This window comes from Hypomesus transpacificus, chromosome 3 (assembly GCF_021917145.1).
Source record: "Hypomesus transpacificus isolate Combined female chromosome 3, fHypTra1, whole genome shotgun sequence".
NCBI lineage: Eukaryota > Metazoa > Chordata > Actinopteri > Osmeriformes > Osmeridae > Hypomesus > Hypomesus transpacificus.
The window spans coordinates 12912512-12932146 of NC_061062.1; the positions used below are offsets into that span (position 1 = coordinate 12912512).

A 19635-nucleotide genomic window follows, 5' to 3' on the forward strand; every position below is an offset into this window, starting at 1 on the left:
TTCCAAGGACAGGGCAATAAAATAAGCATACTGATTAACCTGTAAAATAGGGATCAATGACTGTCTGTATGAAGAAGATGGAATTCAATAAACATTTGGTAGAATGTAAAACTGTACAACTACAAATAACATGTTCTTAGATGCAAAGGAAATGTATTATTTATAATTTGCACTTGCAGATTGAATAAACAAAAAAGCCTTTCCATGAATGTATCCAACTTTAAGACTGTTAGAATGTAATGACAAACCAATAAAACAGATAATATGGTAAAGGGATACAGTTGGTGGGTTTATAACAGTATCCAGTATATCATATACATACATTAAAACGGATAAAGAGCAAGGTTTCAACCATGAATGCTAATAAGGAGGAGCTATTTTGAAAGGAAATATATCTACATTGCACAATATTACTGTTCATGTAAATTGAGCAACTGTGCTAGAGCGTCTAACCACAGCCATCGAAACGTGGGGGGGAACAAGGGATTTGATCCGCAAGTTTTTTTTCTTTTACATTTTTTTTCTTTTCATAAAAAAGGATTCTGTTGGTGGTTTGCTCGCACTCTCGACGCAAAGATGATGGTCGGGGAGATCGAAGTGAAGGAGAGACCGAGGCCAAGTCCCGACTATTTGATGCAATTGTTAAACGAAAAGAAGCTGATGACCAGTTTGCCAAATCTCTGCGGAATCTTCACACACCTGGAGAGGCTTCTGGATGAAGGTAAATGCCGTCTGTAGAAATGGGGAGACGGGAGTGAAAGCGTGACCACGGCGCTGTGACCCTCGGTGGGCATGCTTGCTGCATTGAGGAGCGCAGGAACGCACTAGCTAACTAGCCCAGTTCAAATGTTTTGTTTGCTAAATAGTCCCACGGCGTGACAAAACTCTCCCTCTAACTTCGTATACCAAGTTACGTGTGCAAGAAAAAGCAACTAGTTTAGTAGGTGTTTGTTCGAGGATGGGTGTATGTGATCCGGGAGTTTGGAGGCCGAGTAGCACATCCAGTTTGTTGTGCATTCAAGAGTTGTGACGATGGCGAACGGAAAAGTTTTAGCTAGCCATGATAGAAGCTAATTACCCTACGCGGTATTATCCGGATAAGTTGTTTGTATAAAGTAGATATGACAATATATTATTGGTTTGTTTGGTTAAAACGATATAACTTTCATTATGTCCCAGTCGAAGTTTCAGCAGGGGTAGTTTTTTCGCTTGCACGAGGAATGGTAGACAGCCATAGCTCGTCCGCGGTCCATCCAACTCTCGTGGAGGGTAACATTGGTTAGGTTTAGCTATTTTGCACGGGCCTGTAAAAAACTACACAAAATAACAAGACTGAAAGCAGATAAACAAATAAACCATTATATTTCGCGGCCTATTGAGGAAGTGGATCGCCCTTTCTTAAAAACATTTGCCAAGCAAAGAAATGACTGAATAGGAAACACATCGGAATGTGCCAGGCTGTTGCCGTCTTGGTGTAACAATGGACAGCGAGTTACTGGTTTGCAGAGATTTCACAACCCCTAGAACTTTTGAGTTATGGCTAATACACTTTGTAGCTTAATCAAAACGTGATCGGCTTGGATTAGTTACATATGCCATATACACAACGACGTGTTAGAAATGGTTTCCCACGAACTGCAGCCGTCATGTTTGATCTACCCGTTTAACCATGTCTCCTTTGTTTTGGGCCACTGTTGTCAGACACGGTGCACATCTCTCAAGGATCTAGCGCCTTGTTCTAAAATGGGTCACTCGACATATTATTATGATTATTTTCTGTTAAGGACAAATGCGTGTTACTTCTAGTGAGGTTTATGTAATTGAGTTGGTGACGCTAGAGAGCGCCACATCCCCCTCGCGGACAGTCCCAGTCAGATTCTGTCAATATCATGCGTGTTTTGGAAAGAGCTGACACTAAGGCAAATACATGCGGTGAAGATATCTAAAACGTAAAACACGGTAGTGCGGTATTAATGAGATGGGAACTGGAATTTGGGAAGGACGTGTCAGATTCTTTGGTCAACTCGACACAGTTTCAGTGACGAGTAGTTTGAGTCTTTGAGAGTAGTTAGACCGGTGTGGGAGGTCCTATTTATAAAAAAATTGTTGCAAGACTGAACAATACAATCCTCTAGGCCCCTTGCTGCAAAATTTATGTCCAAAACCTTAAACAAGAATGATCTGATTTGCACTTGTAAAACAAAATAGTTTTGCCTCCAACTAGACTTGGTTACAGATGCTGAATTTTCAGTTACACTATACACCTTCTGGACTGCAACATACTGTTAGACATTCCTTAAATGATTACACCTGAAGCAACTTAAAAAAACAAACATTATTTACCTTCCTACCTCGCTCTCTCGTCAAGGTTTTGACACAGGAAAACCGATTTTTTTACCTCTCCGTATCCCTCCGCCTTACTTTTTTGCCCAACCCCCACAACCCCAAACCCCAGCTTTCACACAAACCCCTTCCACTTTTGGACAATGACTGAAAAGGGCCACGCAGTCAGCAACATGGTGCCTCTGTATTTCTCTCTCTTTATCTTCACGCTCTCACAGTATCTGTATGTCAATTTGGACACTAAATAAACTTCAGTTGATTGGCGAGGTTGTTGCGTCACAAGAGAACACACTTTCTCTGTTGATTTACCCAGTCATGTAAAGATTAAAATAAAAACACGTCTTTATCACCATGGCTTAGTTTGAGTTTGAGTTAAGTTGTCTGGGCTAGGCTACGCTGGCCCTCAATCCCTGGCCGCTTCTAGCGAGCTGACAACGTTGTTCCACAGTTTACCGGAGTTTCCACGGCTGCAGCCCCAAAACTGAACCATTCTGCCAAATGTTTAGTGTGTGTGTGATCAAAATCACCAGAGTTCAGAGACTTCTGTGTCTGTCTGGTCTGGAACTGCAGTGTTTCCCACAGATTAGAAAACTATATGTGGCGGGGGGGGGGGGGGGGGGGGGGGGGGGGATTGGAAATAATTCACAAAATCAACAACAACAAACAAATAATTTCTGCATATGCAGGTAGCGACGCTGCATACAGGGTGCTAAATAACTATTTAACTGTTCGGCTCCATGACGCCGGGTAAGTAGCTAGCTCTTGAAACTTCTCACCAAAAGAACGTAGGGGAACCTTCGATTAAGACATGTCCGTCGGTACCTAGCGAAAAGTAGCCTCAACTTTCCTAGACCTTTAGCTACGGCACTAATGCTGAAGGCTCGCTGATGTAGCTGTCGGTCTCACTAGAACGGCGTATGCATTGTTGCTAACGTGTGCTGACGTAGTGACTGTGTGTGTATGTGAGAAAGACGCGTGCGTGAAAGAGACGGAGGGAGAGCAGGGAAAGGAAATGCAGCTGAACGAATACGCTGCGTGTTTTTACCTAAATAGCGATAAAAAAAAATGTTTTACGAAACGCAATGTGTGGCGGCCGGAGTTGATTCTGTGGCGCACCGCCACAAATTAGTCTATGTGTGGGAAACACTGAACTGTTAGTTCACCCTTTAAATACAGGTTCCTCACAATCCCCAATTATTTAAAATAAAAGTAATTCCAGTAGTATTTCTTTCACAACCTTTAACTATTGCATAAACGTTAACCTGTCAAAACCACAACTCCAGGTCCACTACTCAGAAAAGGACAGATTAATTATAACCTGTTACCTCACATTCTCACCTCTCAGTCTGTATAAAGGAGCCTGGTGTTGTATAAATGGACTGAGTGCTTAGCTGTTGGCCAGAGTCATTTGCATACCACCAAGTACATATGCTCTGTGGTAAAAAAACAAGGATAACAGCTCACTGTGATTTAAATCAGCCCAGATCACTGGAGACCTCTCTCACTCTGTTTATATCAACCACAGGCATTTCGGTGAGTGTCGGACCAGGATTTGGATACGGTCATGTGGTTGTGTTTGGTGCACAAAGTTCTTAAAGGGAACGGTCAACCTCCCGTGAAATACGTTTATACAGCTCTGGAAAAAATTGAGACCACTGCACCTTTTTTCTTTCTTAAAAAAAAAGTTGAGAAGGACAATTTTGCGGAAGGAACAGAAGGGTAACATTTGCAGTGCGGTCTTAAATTCTACCCTTCTGTCCCTCACTCAAAATTGTCTTCACAGGAAAGAAAAAGGTGCAGTGGTCTCCTATTTTTATAAATGTGTTATTTATTTAACTGGGATGTCCAGAAGCAGTGATTCAGAGAGCAGGTCTCCTGGACATATAGTGGCTCTAGGATTCACCTGTGTCCGGGAAGTTGGCGTGTTTATCCCGGAAGACCAGAAGGGATTGTGTTCAGCGTCCGGCAGGAAATGTTGTCTCCATAGGAACCCCAGCTGTCCCCTGCTAGCCTGTCAAGGTGACCCTGTAGAGCAGAATGAATGCCAGTCTGCCATGCCTGAGTTTTAACTATAGCACTGAACAGCAAAGACAGGCAGTATACTAGAGGTTGTTTGATACTTAACTTAATGACTGTGCTAGCTACCTGTGGAGAAAATGGGTACAAAATGTGCAGTCAAAACTACTACACACAGCGTTTAAAAACTTGTAGAAGGAAAGTGTTCTTCTTTAGTTTAGTATAAATGTACTGTGTGGTTTTGCCTGCCCATAAAGGATGGACAACGACAGCCAAGACATGGGAAAGAAGCTTAGAGCTTGTCTTCCAGTTGTCTCTCTCTCTCTTCCTCTCAGAGGAGCCCAGACAGCTGCATACACACACACACACACACACACACATATATAGCTAACACACATTCCCCCGTGTGCAATGTTTTGTGTGTGTGTATGTGCAGCTGTTTCCATGGCGAGAGAAAGCAGACACCAAGAGCATTACCCCTTGTGACCCCGTGTGTGTAACAACTGCTCCCAGTTCCCCTCAATCTAGACCATCAGAGAGTGTGTGTGTGTGTGTGTGCGCGTGTGAAGGAGAGAAGTGTGTTTGATGCCTGTGTGTGCTTGAGGTGTGTAGCTGTGTGTGTGTGTGTGTGTGTAGGTGTGTATTGAGCTAGTCAAGGTCACAGTAGAGTCTGACAGGCCCTGTTCAGATTCCCTTGCACAGCAGTTGTTCGTCTCCAAGGTGACACTCGTCTTCCAGTTTTTTTCATTTTTATGATCCTCAGTTGACATGCCAGCAAACAAACCTGTTCAAAATGCTATACTGTATATTCTCCTGGCAGGAGGAGCCATAAAACATTAGCACGGTGTGCAACTGCCAGTTGGTTCGGAGAGAAAATGCCATAAGTCAGTATGGAACTCCCTCTCTCCCTGCCAAGAGTTGCACATCTCTGTAGACTTTCAATAGGTCAGGTTAATCTGATTAAGGGTTCACAAACTTTCAGTTGGAGCCTGTATGCTTTTTAAAGCTAACATTAGACTAAGGTCATGCCCAGGGTCAGACTGTGTTGGTGATTCCCAGCTAGCTTAATGTAATCATGGGGGGGGGGCTGCTCTGTTTATTTATGTACAAAATCGGAAGTAGGCCTAGTTGTCCACATTTTTCCCGTCTGTAAAACATATTGCTGACCTACCTCCTAGTGGACATAGCTTTTAAACCCCCGTTTAGACATAAAGTAGTGGTGGGGTGAGCAATGGTGCCTGCGTACGTACATACCTACACGTACAACACTGGAGTTTATCGAAGCCTTAACGGTCAATGCGAGAACCTCTCTCTCTGTCTCTCTCTTTCTCTGTCTCTCTCTTTCTCTGTCTTTCTCTCTCTCTCTCCTCTCTCTCTCTGTCTCTCCTGCAAGCCACTGGCACTTTATTTCCCCTCTCCAGTGTGACCCTTAGTGAGCACAGTGCAGGGCCAGACCTGCACTAACCTTCGACATGCAATCAATTTGCCATCTAACAAGATTGAGTGCCGCTCGCAAACTAAGACATAGCCTGGGGCTGCAAGAGACCTCGGAGAGAGAGGGGAGGGGGCTGGGAAAAGGGCTGTCCCCCTCTCTTTCCTCCACCCTCCCAAGGCACCACTTATAGGCTGGAATTTAATTACCAGACCCATTCAGTGAGTGGCTTTACTGAGCTGCCTCTGACTGTTGTAATGCTGAGTTACAGACTATCTCCTTAACACACACACACACACACACACACACACACACACACACACACACACACACACACACACTGAGTGTATGGTAATGGCTGGTGTGTCAGGTTGACAGGGCTGGGTCCAGGCCCTGAGCAGGCAGTCCCAGAAGCCTCTATCTGAAGGCAGCATGCTAGTGTCTGTGTGATCCAGCCTCAGCCGGGGCCCCTGGCCCACAGCCCGCCCCCCGCCTCCACTGACCCCCGGCCCCTGCCTCTCTGAGGGCTGATAAAGTCATTCAGCGTCAGGCCCTTCTTCTTATCTCAGACCTCTATCCCGCCACTGCAGGGGCCTTCTTATCACTGCTGGCTTGGCTCAGCCTGCTTGCCTGCCTGCTCGTCTGCCTGCCTGCATGTCGCTTCACCCAATAACTCCTCCCTACACCTTCTGGCTGATAAACAGCCTAGTGGCTATTTAGGAGATCCTGTCTTTAGTTTTATACGCTTCTATTGTTGCATTGCAGCACTGAAATGTTGCTGTAGTCCTTTCTAGTCTGAATGTCAAGCACAAACAACTCTGAAGTGTGAGTTTCACTCGCAGACTGATGTTTAATCAGACTGTCAAGTCTTACTGTAATTAAACACACATTCTAGAATATTCCATCTGTTTCCTGCGACATAGGAAATAGTTTTCTCCTTATTTGTTAGCCAGCTGGCTTCACAGTGACAAAGCAGTTCGACCAGCAGATATTAAGATGGTGGAGTGAGATGACGAGGGGAAGTGAGGGGATGTTGTAATGGCTGTGTCACAACATCTGCTAAGCTGTTATTGACTGAATATGTTAGTGAACTGTGACCCCCCTCTCCTCCTCCTCCACTCTAATCTGGCTGGGTCTGAAAGTCTGCTCGCAGGAAGTCACACCCAGAGCCACACAGGAATGGCCTGTCTGGCTGTTTGTTTTTACTGGTTCCAGAAAGGGGAGGCTGTTTCAGCTGGGTTAGAGGATGAAGGGAGGTGAACAAAGCTCCAACGCCCTCCTTCTCTCTGTCCTCTCTCTTCCTCTCCCTGTTGGTTGTTTCTCATACTAGTCAGTCTCACAGACTTCCTGTGACTCAATTTAATTTATCTGGGAGAGACAGTCTGGGACCAGCCGTTGTTTCCCCTGCCCCCCCCCCCCCCCCCCCCACACACACACACACACACGCAGCGAGGAGTAGGGCCTCACCCTCTTACATTCTTTGACTACTTGGAATAGCTCTCCCACCCTCGACAAACCCCACCCCTCTCAATTTGTTTTCGGTATTACTTTGTCCGGGAGCTGCAGTTGGGCTCTAACCATCTCTCTCTCGTGTTCCCTGTCTTTCTTTCTTTCTCTCTCCTGTTCCCTGTCTTTCTTTTGTCTCTCTCTGTCTCTTGTTCCACCTTTATTTGTATTCTTTCTCTTAAAAGTGCGATTAGAGTCTAAGAGCTGCAGGTCTCCCACCGTTCAGGCTTCTGTACAGTGTGAGCTCTGTCCCGTTCTGCTCTGCCCTCTTCTGATCCTCCCAGAGTCACAGTCTTTTCCGCTTGTCTCTCTCGGCTGTTTTCTTTGCCTCAACCGAGGGAAATTAAGGAAAAGGAAGCTCTGGCTCGTCGGCCATGCCTGTGTTCCTCCCTGCTCAGGAAGGCATGGTTACAGTTGCCTGCCACCTCAGGAATTCCTTCTCAAAGCACAGCACACTTAACCTGTTTACCTTTCACTCCGCCCCTCTCTCTGTCAGGTTAACTCTGCAGGTGCTGCTCTGTGTGCAGATACGTGTCCAGCTCTGCTTATTATAGTTCAAGTATGCAACAATTCGGTCCAGACGCGCGCACGCAGACACGACCCAGGCCAACCTGGCTGTTTCCAGGCCTCTCCGTTCATAAACCGGCCATAGATCAAGTGGGATTGCTGCTCCAACCTTCCACCGCATCTCTCCTGCAGAGAATGATAAATCAAACGATGAATAATTAAGCTGTCCCAAAGCAGCTTGTGTTTTTTTGTAACTTTTTTTGTGAGGTATGTGTGTGTGTGTGCGCTTGTTTCATTTTGCAAGGGCAACCCGATGACTTTCCCCCCAGGCAGGTGGGAGAGTCATGCGTAGCGGGCCGCCATCAAATATGTAGAGAGCAGGACTGTGATTCAGACAGAGGACACAGCCCCCCCCACCACCACCACCACCACCCACCCCTCCAGGACATGACATCAGCATGTCCCATGTTCTCCCCCCGGTGACAGAAACAACATGTAAACATGCCACATATACATGCAATCTGGATGCATCTAAAACTGGGGCTAGTGTTACGTGTATAGTTGCCGTAATACAACTTTTGTGGAGGGATTGTGAGGCGTTTTGCTGTTCGTTGAAGGAACAGGTTGGACGTCCAGTCCAGCAGGCCAGTCGGGATGTGGTTTGTTCACTGACAAGGAACCTCAGGCAGAACTACTTCAGCATTGTGTGTCCAGTATAGGGATGCTCATTTAGAAAGAAAAAGACAGAAAGCCAACCAACACGATAAAACATTTAGAATGGACGAGTGTCTGTGACCCATATAAAAAATTAATGGGCAATACAAATATCCCCCCCCCCCCCCCCTTAAGTGGTTGATTTTATAGTAGCATAAATAACAGAAGAAAACACATGAACCAAACGAAACATTGAATCCGAGGCTGTGAACCTACATGATTGGCTATAACAACACTGAGGTACAATTACAGTTAATCTGCTTCTGCTCATCAATAAAAACAAAGATTGCTTAAGTAGCAGAAATTCGGTAGATTTGTCGCTAGATAAGACTTTTAATCATTAGGGAAGGTGAAAATTGGCAACACTGTTTAACCGATAGTGTTAACCGGTAAACATTCGTATCGCCGGGTAGCGGCTGTCGCGGGGCGGCCGTAGCGGGGCGGCTGTGTTACGCGTGACGCCGTTTCAGAGCGGATCGGGACACCAACACGGGAGCTGCAGTTGTGTGTCCGGGGTTTAATTGGGGAAACAAAGAGCTCTTTAACACCATTACACTAAAGGGGAAGCATCCCAACTGGGCTCCCAGTGGAAAACAATGGGAAATCATTGTGTGGATTCTATGAAAGGGTTAGTGTGCTAGTGTGTTACTGAATTGATTGATTGTGTGCACTGAAAGGAAAGGGGAGCAAGGCCAGCATGGAGAGAGCGACGGGGAGAGCGATGGAGAGAGTGAGAGAGCGATGGAGAGAGAGGGAGAGTGCTAAGAACGAGAGAGGGAGGGGGCAACATTCCTCTGTGCTGTGAATGAGGTCATCTCCTAGGCTAAGGGCAAGGTTACTTCTCAAGGTTACTTCTCTCCTCCCCCCCCCCCCCCCCCCCCCCCCCGTTGAGAGCACAATAGCCCCCTGTGTAATCTGGGTCCTGTCTTGGCACACACCCTGGGGCCAAGTGGACAAGTACACACTACTACGACAGTAGCATAGTGATCTTAAGTGGACAAGTATGCACGACTATCAAATTAAAATAGTGTTCTTTAGGATACAAGTATACACTACTGCCACAGTATCTTAGTGCACTCCCAAAACAGTAGTGTGTACACTATATCCTAGCTAGTAGCCCGTACCAGCTAGCTAGGGTACCAGTATAGCCACCCAGACCACTCCGTTCACCATTCTCTACTGCATCTGGGATCAAGTAGCAACTGTCTGTCCATAAAGATTATGAGGTGTAGTTTTATTGTGGTGCGAGATAAGATAGCGTGAGTATACAGAGGGGCCCATGCTAAGTGGTTGAGAGTGGGGCAGCCACTGAGCCAGGCTGGGTGAGAGCAGAGGGGGGGGAGACTACTCTTGGTTTACTCTTCCTCCCAGCACGCCAGGAGGTCAGTCTGTTCTCCCCGGGTTATCTTCGGGCTCTCATAGTGTTTAACATGTGGATTCCGACTCAATTTTCATTTTTTTTCCACAAAACGTCTCGACTCGCTGATTTAAAACACTAGTTTCATCTCTAGCTTCTCTCTCAGCCTCTCTTTTGTTTGCGTCTCCCCAGCTCCCCCCTGATTCAGGCGGGGTGGGTTAGGTTTAGCTGTACAGAACGTGCGAAGCACCTGTGTGGCATCGGCGTTGTAAACAGTGTGTCCTCCTACTGGAGAACATGTGTTGGGAGGATGGGCGAACGAGCTCCTGCGGGAGAGAGTCCAACAGCATTACTCTGCTCTTCCTGTCTTTGTGTCTCCTCTCGCTCATCCTGGCAAGGACGCTCCATCGCTCCTCGGCTTACCACTCTAAACCTTCTGTTTCTCTCTCTCTCTCTCTCTCTCTCTCTCTCTCTCTCTCTCTCTCTCTCTCTCTCTCTCTCTCTCTCTCTCGCGCTCCCCCTCTCTCTCTCGCTCACCTCTCGCTCACTCACCTCTCTCTCACACGGTCGCTCGCACACTCTGCTCATTCAACCATATCTATCTCTTTGTCTCTATTTTCTTTCTGGTCTATCTCTCGTTCCCTCCCCCTCTTCCTCTGTTCTCTTGACTGACTTTTCATTTCTGCTCTCTTGCTGTTGCACTCTCTCTCCCTCCCTCCCTCTCTCCATGGCAGTAATCCAGCCTGGGGGCTACATCTCCTCTCTGTCATTGAGGACCAGTGGTGACATTAAAGGCCTGGAACGGGCCTGTCGGTTTGCATCAGGACCAGGTCACCCTCTCTCTGCTAGGCGCTCTGCTCTGCTCCACGCCCTGCAATGGCTCTGTTTACACACAGACTGACACACACACACAGAGACTGGCATATACATACACAGGCTGGCAAACACTACACACTGGCACACACACACACAGACTGTCTTTGTACTGACAGTCTGGTGTACAAAGAAACATACACCCCCTCTCTCAAGTCCTGCGATGAATGGCCAAACCCTTTAGCAGGGGGTGTGATGAAGGTGTGCTGGAGACAGGACAGGTCCTGGTCCCAACTCACTGACATCTTGACCCACTTGTGTCTCTCACACACTACTAGGAAGGTGGTTCTTCATTGTTCCTCTAGAACCGGACGGACACGCGCACACACAAGTTTAGACAGAGTGAGAGCAGACTAATGACACTACATCACCTGACCCAACCGTCACCTGACGATGGTGCCAGCTTCAGCGAACGTGCACACAGACGGTGTTACTCGTCAGCAGGTCCTCTCATGAGATCATTGTCTGATGGAAGCCATGCATGAGGTCTCTGGTGTGAGGCTGGCTGCTGTGGGGAACAGGGGGGTGGTTGTCGTCTGGCCCCAGGCCTCCTCATGCACCAATCGGAGGCATTGAAACCCAGCTCCAGGCCCCCCCCCCAACTCTCTACCCCCCCCCCCCCCCCACACACACACACACACACACACACACACCTCTCAGCGAAGCCTTCACTAGAGGTATAAACAGTCCTTGTTATCTCATGACCTAATTCCCTGTTAACTAGAGCCACAGGAATGCGGTGCTCATAGTCTCACTTTCAAACACACACTCTCACACACACACACACACACACACAGACACATACAGTCACACACACACCACGTTGGCATGTCGTCTGACAGGCCTGTGCAAGTGATAACATCACTTCTGTTGGCTGGGAGAAAAGCCTCCTGCAGCCCCACACACACACACACACACACATTTTCTGTCTCTATCCACATTGGCAGTGTGCAGTTTGGTAGCCTAGGATGGGGGCGGTTCAGGAAGTAGCCCTATGGTTATCTTGTCGGGGCACATTGACAGCCAGCACCCTCCCTCCCTTTCACCCCCCCCCCCCCCTCTCATCCTCTTCTGACAGTAGGACCTTTCCTGTTATTGCGTGCAGGAGAAAAGGGTGTGTGTGTGTGTGTGTGTGTGTTGGTCGGTCTGTGTGGCAGTAAACCCAGACAAGCGTGTACACCACCTGACTGGTACAAACAACATCCCTGTCCAGCATCCCCCCCACACCCGCCCTGACCTCTGACCCTGGGGGGAGGAAGGATCCATCTCAGACCCAGGGCTCAGAGGAAATCACCCCCCCCCCCCCACAGACACACACACACACCCACACCCGGCCCTGCTTCCACACACCAGACCAGCCTGCCTTCCTTTCCTGGTATTGTCCTCCCCTCCTTATCTGACGTTCCAGTACACACACAAACACAAACACACATCCTGTACCACATTCTGTCTGCTGCAGCCCATCCTGTTAGGGTCTGTGTGTGTGTGTGTGTGGGCGTAGGCCTGGGGCCACAATGTGGTAGGGTAGTTGTGTGTTCTGATCCAGCAGGAGAGGCAAAACACACACACACACACATACACATACACCCTCTTGATGTTGAAATGGGTTGAGGTGCATGGAGAGAGTGAGTCTGGAGACTAGCTCAGTACAGGTCTGGCTTTGTTTGTGTGAGCACACATTCAGTGGCAGGTGAAATTTGTGAAATGAGCTCCCCAGAGATGCCGGTAGAGTAAACAGTGTGTGTGTGTGTTACTGCGTGAGTGTGACTGCGTGTGCGTTGTGTTTGCGAGTACAAACGAGTCCTGCAGTTACAGTCTGTCTGGTTCCTCAGATTCAGTTTACGCCTCAACATCACGGCGCTGCTTTCCTGCCCCCCCCCCCCCACATACACACACACAGCTCTTACCCCCCCCCCCCCAGCCCCTCCCCACACAGCCCCCCCCCCCCCTCCCCACACAGCCCCTCCCCACACAGCCCCCCCCCCCCCCCCCCCCCACACTGGGGTTGGGAGGTGGTGTCGCGTTAAGAGTTAACAGCGTCTGTCCCTACCTGTTCTCTCAGAAACTGTTTTGTAGGAATGTAGACTAGCAAGCACTGACAGCCAGCACTGGGAAGCTGCTGTTTGAAATGACGATCACAGTGTCTGCTAGTTTCAGGGAGGAAAGGAGAGACATGTTGTGGGTCAATTGTTGGTTTTCTGTCTTCTATCTCTTTTTTTTGAGCGGGGGGGTGTTCACCTCGGGCGTGGCCTACTAAAGTACCTCCCAGCTCCCCTCATCTGGCTGTTCATGGGGAGGCTAATGAATGGACCCCCCATGGCTGTCATTAGGACCCGGCCGTTATGGCTCTGCGCTGAGCCGGCTCTCCCAGCCAGTTTCCCTGCACTCCCCTGCAGACCCCACTGCGTGCAGGAAACTGGCACTGCCACGGCTCATTGGGCTGAGTGTGTGCCCCCCCACTGACACTCAGCCCCATAAAGCAGCTTCACATCATCAGCCGCCATCATCCATCCACTCCCTCCTTCTAATTTTAGTCACCGGGTTTAATGGCTCTGCGGAGAAACTGTTTCTGTGTTCTCTGTCTTTCTCCTCTTCTTTCACTCTATCCCTCTCTCTCTCTCTCTCTCTCTCTCTCTCTCGCCCTCTCTCGCCCTCTCTCTGTCTCTCTCGCCCTCTCCTTTTTGCTTTATCTCTACAATAGTTGACCAAAGACTCACCTGCAATTTGCTGTGTGTGTGTGGTTCATGTGTGCCAGCATGCGGCTGGGCTTTTGCTCCCGCCCACGTCTCTTGTCTGTTCTCATTGTCTAATCGCCGCGGTAACGGGCTCTGACACATCCAATCGTGGTCGTCATGCAGGCAGTGATGCCAGGAGCCACATTAAGCCACATCATGTTTGGCAGATCGCTCTGCCGCCAGCCGGCTCAGCCCCCGAAACGCCGCCGTTACTGCAGCACGGGTCTGCCCGCTGGGTTAGCGCAGGCTCACACACACACACACACACACACCAACCAACCAACCAATGCTTTCTAATATCCATCCACCCCATCTTCATCAGAGCACAGGGCTTCTTGGGACACAACTGGGATGAAATAATCCAGTTAAACGTTTGAGACGTTTCTCTGTAAACACCACCGATGGCTGTTTGAAGCGGCGGCTCTGAGGCTGCAGCACAAGTGCTGTTCTGTTTCCTGTGTCGTCTGCAGAGCTCCCCCAAGGCCAGACTCCAGCACTGCTGGACAAAGGCCTTAGGGTGTTTTCTCAGAAGGAACTGCACACACACGCCTTGGTAGGTGGGTGTGTGTGTGTGTGTGCGTGTGTGAAGGATCCAGCCTCAGCATCAGTAATGGTGGTGATTGCATTACGAGAGCGCTTCAAACCGTAAGCTCAGCTCCAGCTCATTATTGATGATCATGGAGTGGAACGTGCTGCTCCGAGGTACACTCACGCTATTGGGCTTGTGTTCTGTGTGTGCGTCTGTTAGCTCGTGTTTTGGTCTTTATTGTAAAAGCATCAGCCCAGACCAAATTGTGTGTTAGTGTCTTTCTTAGTCTTGGCTTGTGCAGAGGAGGAGGAGGAGGGGGGTCTGGGGGCTTGTTCCTCCAGTAATTTATTGAGTAGCTTGGCCCGCTATCTGCTCTAAGGCCTGACTGCACAGCTTTTTACCAAGACTGCTTAGTAGGATTCCTACAAACACCTAAATCTCTCCCCCCGGCCGCCTAACTGCATAGTCACCCCCCACACACACACACACACATACACACTTTACTGCCTTCCATCCCTGGTGTGTCAGCAATTAGGTTCCATAGAACCCTGAGTGTGTGTGTGGGTGTGGCCTGCTTGTTTTCTCCATCTCTGAAAGGGAGCCTATTGGGGTGTGTGTTAGCCCCGGGACGGCTTAGTCATCAACACTACAGGGTCTACAGGGGCTCCAAACCCACTATTAAAAAACGTTAGATCCACCACGAGGGGAGAGAGATGTCTGTGCTAGGCGAGAAGAGCAGAAGCGCATCCCTTTTCATGGCTCAACCACGCTGGCCAGCCCTTTTGGAAGCGGGCCTCTCATGTGAGCGCGGGCCGTCCTGGGCGGCTGTAGAGGGGGCTGCATGCAGCCGTCAGAGGGGGGAGGAAGACACGGACGCATCAAGGCCCCATCCGCAGGCTGCCCTGCTTAGCCAGGCTTTGTGATGGCTAAAGTGCAGGGCCTTCAGAGTGGAAAACTGTGTCCCCTGCTCGGTCAGAGAACACTCTCCTCACCCCCTGTGTGTGGAGGTGTGGAGACAGCACAACTGGAACGTGGATCTAAATCACCAGCTGTGTGCGTGTGTGTGTGTGTGGTAGGGTTGGCAGGCATACAGGACCAGTCCTCTCAGGTGCTGGGTATTAGCTGACTAATACCAGTCATGAACTAGCAGCTTCAACCAAAGCTGCTGTACACACACACTCACTCACTCTGTGATCTCACTGATTATTCACAGGTCAACTGTGAGATATACCGCTCCAACACGCGGAATGTTCTACGAGAGGAGAAGCCGTGTCTCACTGGAGCTGGTATTTTTAGCTTCCTAATGGTGTGATTCCCTGAGCCTACTGGATCTGGTTTACATCGCTGCTCTCTGCCCTCCAAAATGATTAGATTCTCTCCCACCGCATGACATCACAGTGCAGCGCTGCCCCCCCAAAAAACCCATACTACGCTCTGCCTTCCCTCTACCTAAATACATCAAACTGGTATTCCAGTGAAGTGTGTAAAATTGTCTACTCCATGAGAGCTGGAATAGAGGTGAGCGGGTGAGCATCTATTTATACTGCTCTCTGCTGCTCCCTTCAGTGGAGGCCTACTTTGCCTATCTCTCTGCGTGTGTGTGTGTGTGTGTGTGTGTAAGGGGGGGTACACACTCAGTGGGGGTTTTGTGTGCGGGTGAGCATTTGATCACCCGCCGCAGAAGCGGCTGCCGTGAGCAACACGGGAGCACTCCTCCGTCCCGGCTCCCCCTGGCAAGGAGGGGGCGAGGGTGGGGGAGAGGGAGCCCGGGGCGGAGTGGGTGCTGGGGGCACGGAGGCCCAGGTGAGCCGGGTGGACGTGGTGGATGAGCTGCAGACAGGGCCGTCTGTCCTCAGCCCTCCAGCAGCTGCTCCCTAGGGGGAGAGATGCTCTGAGTGCCCCTCAAGTCTCTGGAGACTAGCCGACTGTCAGTGACTCAGATTCAGACTGGGGCACAAGGAACACCCCCTCCCCCCCACACACACATTCTGTCACTCCTCAACCTCCCCTAACACACACACACACACTCTCTTCCACCCCCCTCTCCTGCTTTGGTTATGGCAGCTTAAGGAGGGCAGACCACTCAGCGAACAAGGGACTGTGACATTTTGGTTGGTGGTGCAGATCAGCGCAGGAAAGGGCAGGAATCCACCAGAGGACGGAGGCAGAGCGAGGGAACAGGGATGGAAGGAGGGAGGCAGAGCAAGGGAACAGGGATGGAAGGAGGGAGGCAGAGCGAGGGAACAGGGATGGAAGGAGGGAGGCAGAGCGAGGGAACAGGGATGGAAGGAGGGAGGCAGAGCGAGGGAACGGGGATGGAAGGAAGGAAGCAAAATGTGAGCTTCATCCTCAAGTCCTGTAGCGTGAGGAAACAGTGGCTCAAGTCAAATTGCTGCTGGGGATTTCTCTCACTCTCTGTCTCCCTCTCCCTTTAACCTCGCCGGTTAGAGGAGTGTGTTGCCATTCACCTACCGATGAGGTGTGTGTGTGTCATCAGATTGCTGAGTAAGGTCCTTTGTTACACACTTATACTGAGCTGAGATGAGAGGGATTTGTTAATTACCCAAGCTACCTCATACAACCCTCCTCAAGTATACACGCACACACACACACACACACCAGCTGCTGTGGCCCCTCCAGTCTTTAGTCTCCCATGTCCAGAGGGTTAGACTGTAACTCTAACCATTGTCTCTGTAGACTTCTCCCTCAGGATCCTCTGCAGCTGTCTGCTCTCTCTCTCTCTTTCACTCCTCTGTTCCCTCTCTCTCCGTTCTCCTCGGCTCTGTCCTCTCTTTTTCCCTCTCTCTCTCCTTTCTCATCTCCTCTCTCCTCCTGTCGCCCAAACTCTCCTCTCTCTCCTCTGTGGTGATTGACTGTTACTCCCTCCCTCTCTCCCTCTCTCCCTCTCTCCCTCTCTCCCTCTCTCCCTCTCTCCCTCTCTCCCTCTCCCTCAGTGAGCTGCAGCATCTCTCTGTGTAAAGAGCGTTTTCCCGTGGTGGACAGAGACAAATGTGTGTGCGTGGAGCGCGAGGCAGGGGGTAATTTTAGGTGAGCCGAGCGGCGCACAAACGACTTTGCGGGGGAATTTTTTGCGGCGCCGAAATTAGAGGTTGTCAAATGTCGCACGTCACTGCTGATGGCCCTGCCCAACCTCTTTATGTTAATGTGACATTTTAGTGGGAGGAAATTAAATTGTGGAGGGAGGTGTGCGTGTGTGCGCGCGCGTGTACCTGCTCAGAGAGACCTTTCAGTGATGGCTCTCTTCCTTGCTCTCTTGTCTCTACACAGGAAGCGTTCCAGGTAGTGGAGGACACCTGTGGAGTTCTGAGGCCGTGTGTGAAGCTAATCTAACATAACAAAACACACACACACACACTCTCTCACACACACACTTTCTGACAATCGAACAGCATTCTCAGGGACACTTAAGCAGAGCAACACCATCTCTCCCTGTTAGCTCAACTGATATCGGAGAATAAATCAAGATTGTTTATTAACAGGGACAGGAAGGCGGGTCTTCACGTTTGCTTGATGGTGTTCCCTCCGTCCCAGTGGGAGAGGGGGGGGTGTGTGGGGTTACCATGACCACAACAACAAGATACATGAGAGATTAAGACCAGACGAGCTGAGTGGAGATGATGTCAGCCAGCCGCGACGCCCGTCCTCCCTTTCACCCCTCGGAGTGTGGGAGGGATGAGTAATGAGGAGGTCTAGTTACTGTGGCTGCTGTGAGGGGCCGATGCTGGCCACGGTCCCTGGCTCTCTCCACATGGCTCGCAGGTGTTCTCTCCATAGGTCGGCCCAGCTGCTTGACAGATGTGTGTGTGTGTGTGTGTGTTTGTGTGTGTGCTCATTTTCCCACAGTGTCAGACACCCATCGATCAAACCCCATCAATCATTTATTCCGGGGACCCCCTCCCCTCCAGTCCCTCCCTCTCCCTTATTCATCCTCCCCCCCCCCCCACCCCACCTCAGTTAGCCCCACACACATGCTCTCTCTCTCTGCATCAGCAGTATGCAGAGCGGTGGGTCTGGAGTTGACCCTGTCCTCCCAGTAGGGCACAGTACATGCTCTGGGGTGGGGGCACTCCCCGGTCTCCCAGGTCAGCCATGTGCAGTATAGGGTTCAGGAGCTGGGGGTTTAAATAGAGCAGCTAGACCTGAGACCTGCTATCCTCTCACGCTCCCGCCCCCCATCCCCCTCTCCCTCCCTCCTTGACCTCAGATAACCACCCCCATCACTCCATACACGCTGCAGAGCCCCTGACTAGCAGGAGAGAGGGAGGAGGGAGCCTGGTTAGCCGGGGCTATGAGTGAGTGTGTGTGTGTGATGGCACATGTGAGAGGCCAGCCAGCGTGACCAATCGAGTTGATCCTGTGGGTGTGTGTCTGAACTGTGGACACGGCACTGTAGCAGGGTGAATAAACTCCTTGTCTTTCCACCACGCCTCCTCCTCACAGGACTGCATACCTTAGCTGTGTGTGTGTGTGTGTGCGCGCTGCACTTGTTAACCTCTTCCTCGCCTAAAATAACCCCCGGTAAACCAACCTACAGTATCAACCGCTGTGTCTGTCGTTTTCAACCCCCCCCCCCCCCTCCCCCGCCCTTCTAACGATGTGTGTGTGTGTCCCTGTCGTTGCAGAGATCAACAGAGTGCGTAAGGACATGTACAACGACACAGTGAATGGCCTGGTAGACAAACACCCCATGGAGCTGCCCGAGGCTCTGGGGCCCATCATCCACCTGCAGGAGAAGCTGTTTGTGCCTGTCAAAGAGTACCCCGACGTAAGTCACGCCGCCACACACACACGCACACACACACACACACACACGCCTGCCGCAGCGTGTCCAGACATGTCTAGGACTGTGGGTTTTGTTGTGGGTGTCCTCTGTGTGTTGTTGACTTTGCCCGTTGCTATTATATCAAACATGACTGGACTGATGCCTCAGCACATCACACCACAGAGTCTACCGGAATAGCGCTAGTAAATCTGAAAAACAGGGATCGCCATCTTCTCTGTGTTGTCCAGTACAAGTGCTGTATGGTTAGTGTGAGACAGCGCTACTCTCTAGCCAGTCCTAACCAGGGGTCTGTCCCATAAAGCCAGAGATTACCGAATAAACTAGGCTTATGTCAGTTACTAAACCTGACCCAAGCCTGGCTTATTCAGTAACAGTAATTCAGTGGCTTTATGGAACAGGCCCCTGGCTTTTCCGAGGGAGGAATACTTGGAGCTCAGCTGTTTACAGCTCCTAGCTTACTGAAGGAGAGGGAGGGAGGGGCCGGGTAGTCTAAAAACACCTTTCCTAAAATACCCACCAAGAGGAAAACAGACAACCTACTAGCGGACTTCGTGATTGGCCCCTGGCAGTGTCTGGAGAGGTGCCTTCTGATTGGCTGGTTGGACCGGCACACAGAGCATGGAGAAGGAGGCAGGAGGACTAGGAGTTTGAGCTGTCAGTCTAGTTACACACACGCGCGAGCACAGGCCAAGAGCTGTCAGTTTGGCTACACACATACTGCATATACACTCTCATACACATTCACGCACGCACACACAGGCCAAGAGCTGTCAGTCTGGATGTAGAGACATAGAGATGTCGGAGAGGAGATGACAGGAG

At 50.1% G+C, this 19635-nt stretch overlaps 1 protein-coding gene across 1 annotated transcript in view; it reads left to right on the forward strand.

The window, feature by feature from the left end:
- The first annotated feature begins 447 nt into the window (after positions 1-447).
- qkia (QKI, KH domain containing, RNA binding a) overlaps positions 448-19635 on the forward strand; it is a 64841-nt gene continuing 45653 nt past the window's right edge. Inside the window, 2 exon segments of the mRNA XM_047047552.1 lie at positions 448-721; positions 18656-18798. Of these exon segments, the coding sequence (XP_046903508.1) occupies positions 577-721; positions 18656-18798 (288 nt within the window). The 5' untranslated portion in view covers positions 448-576.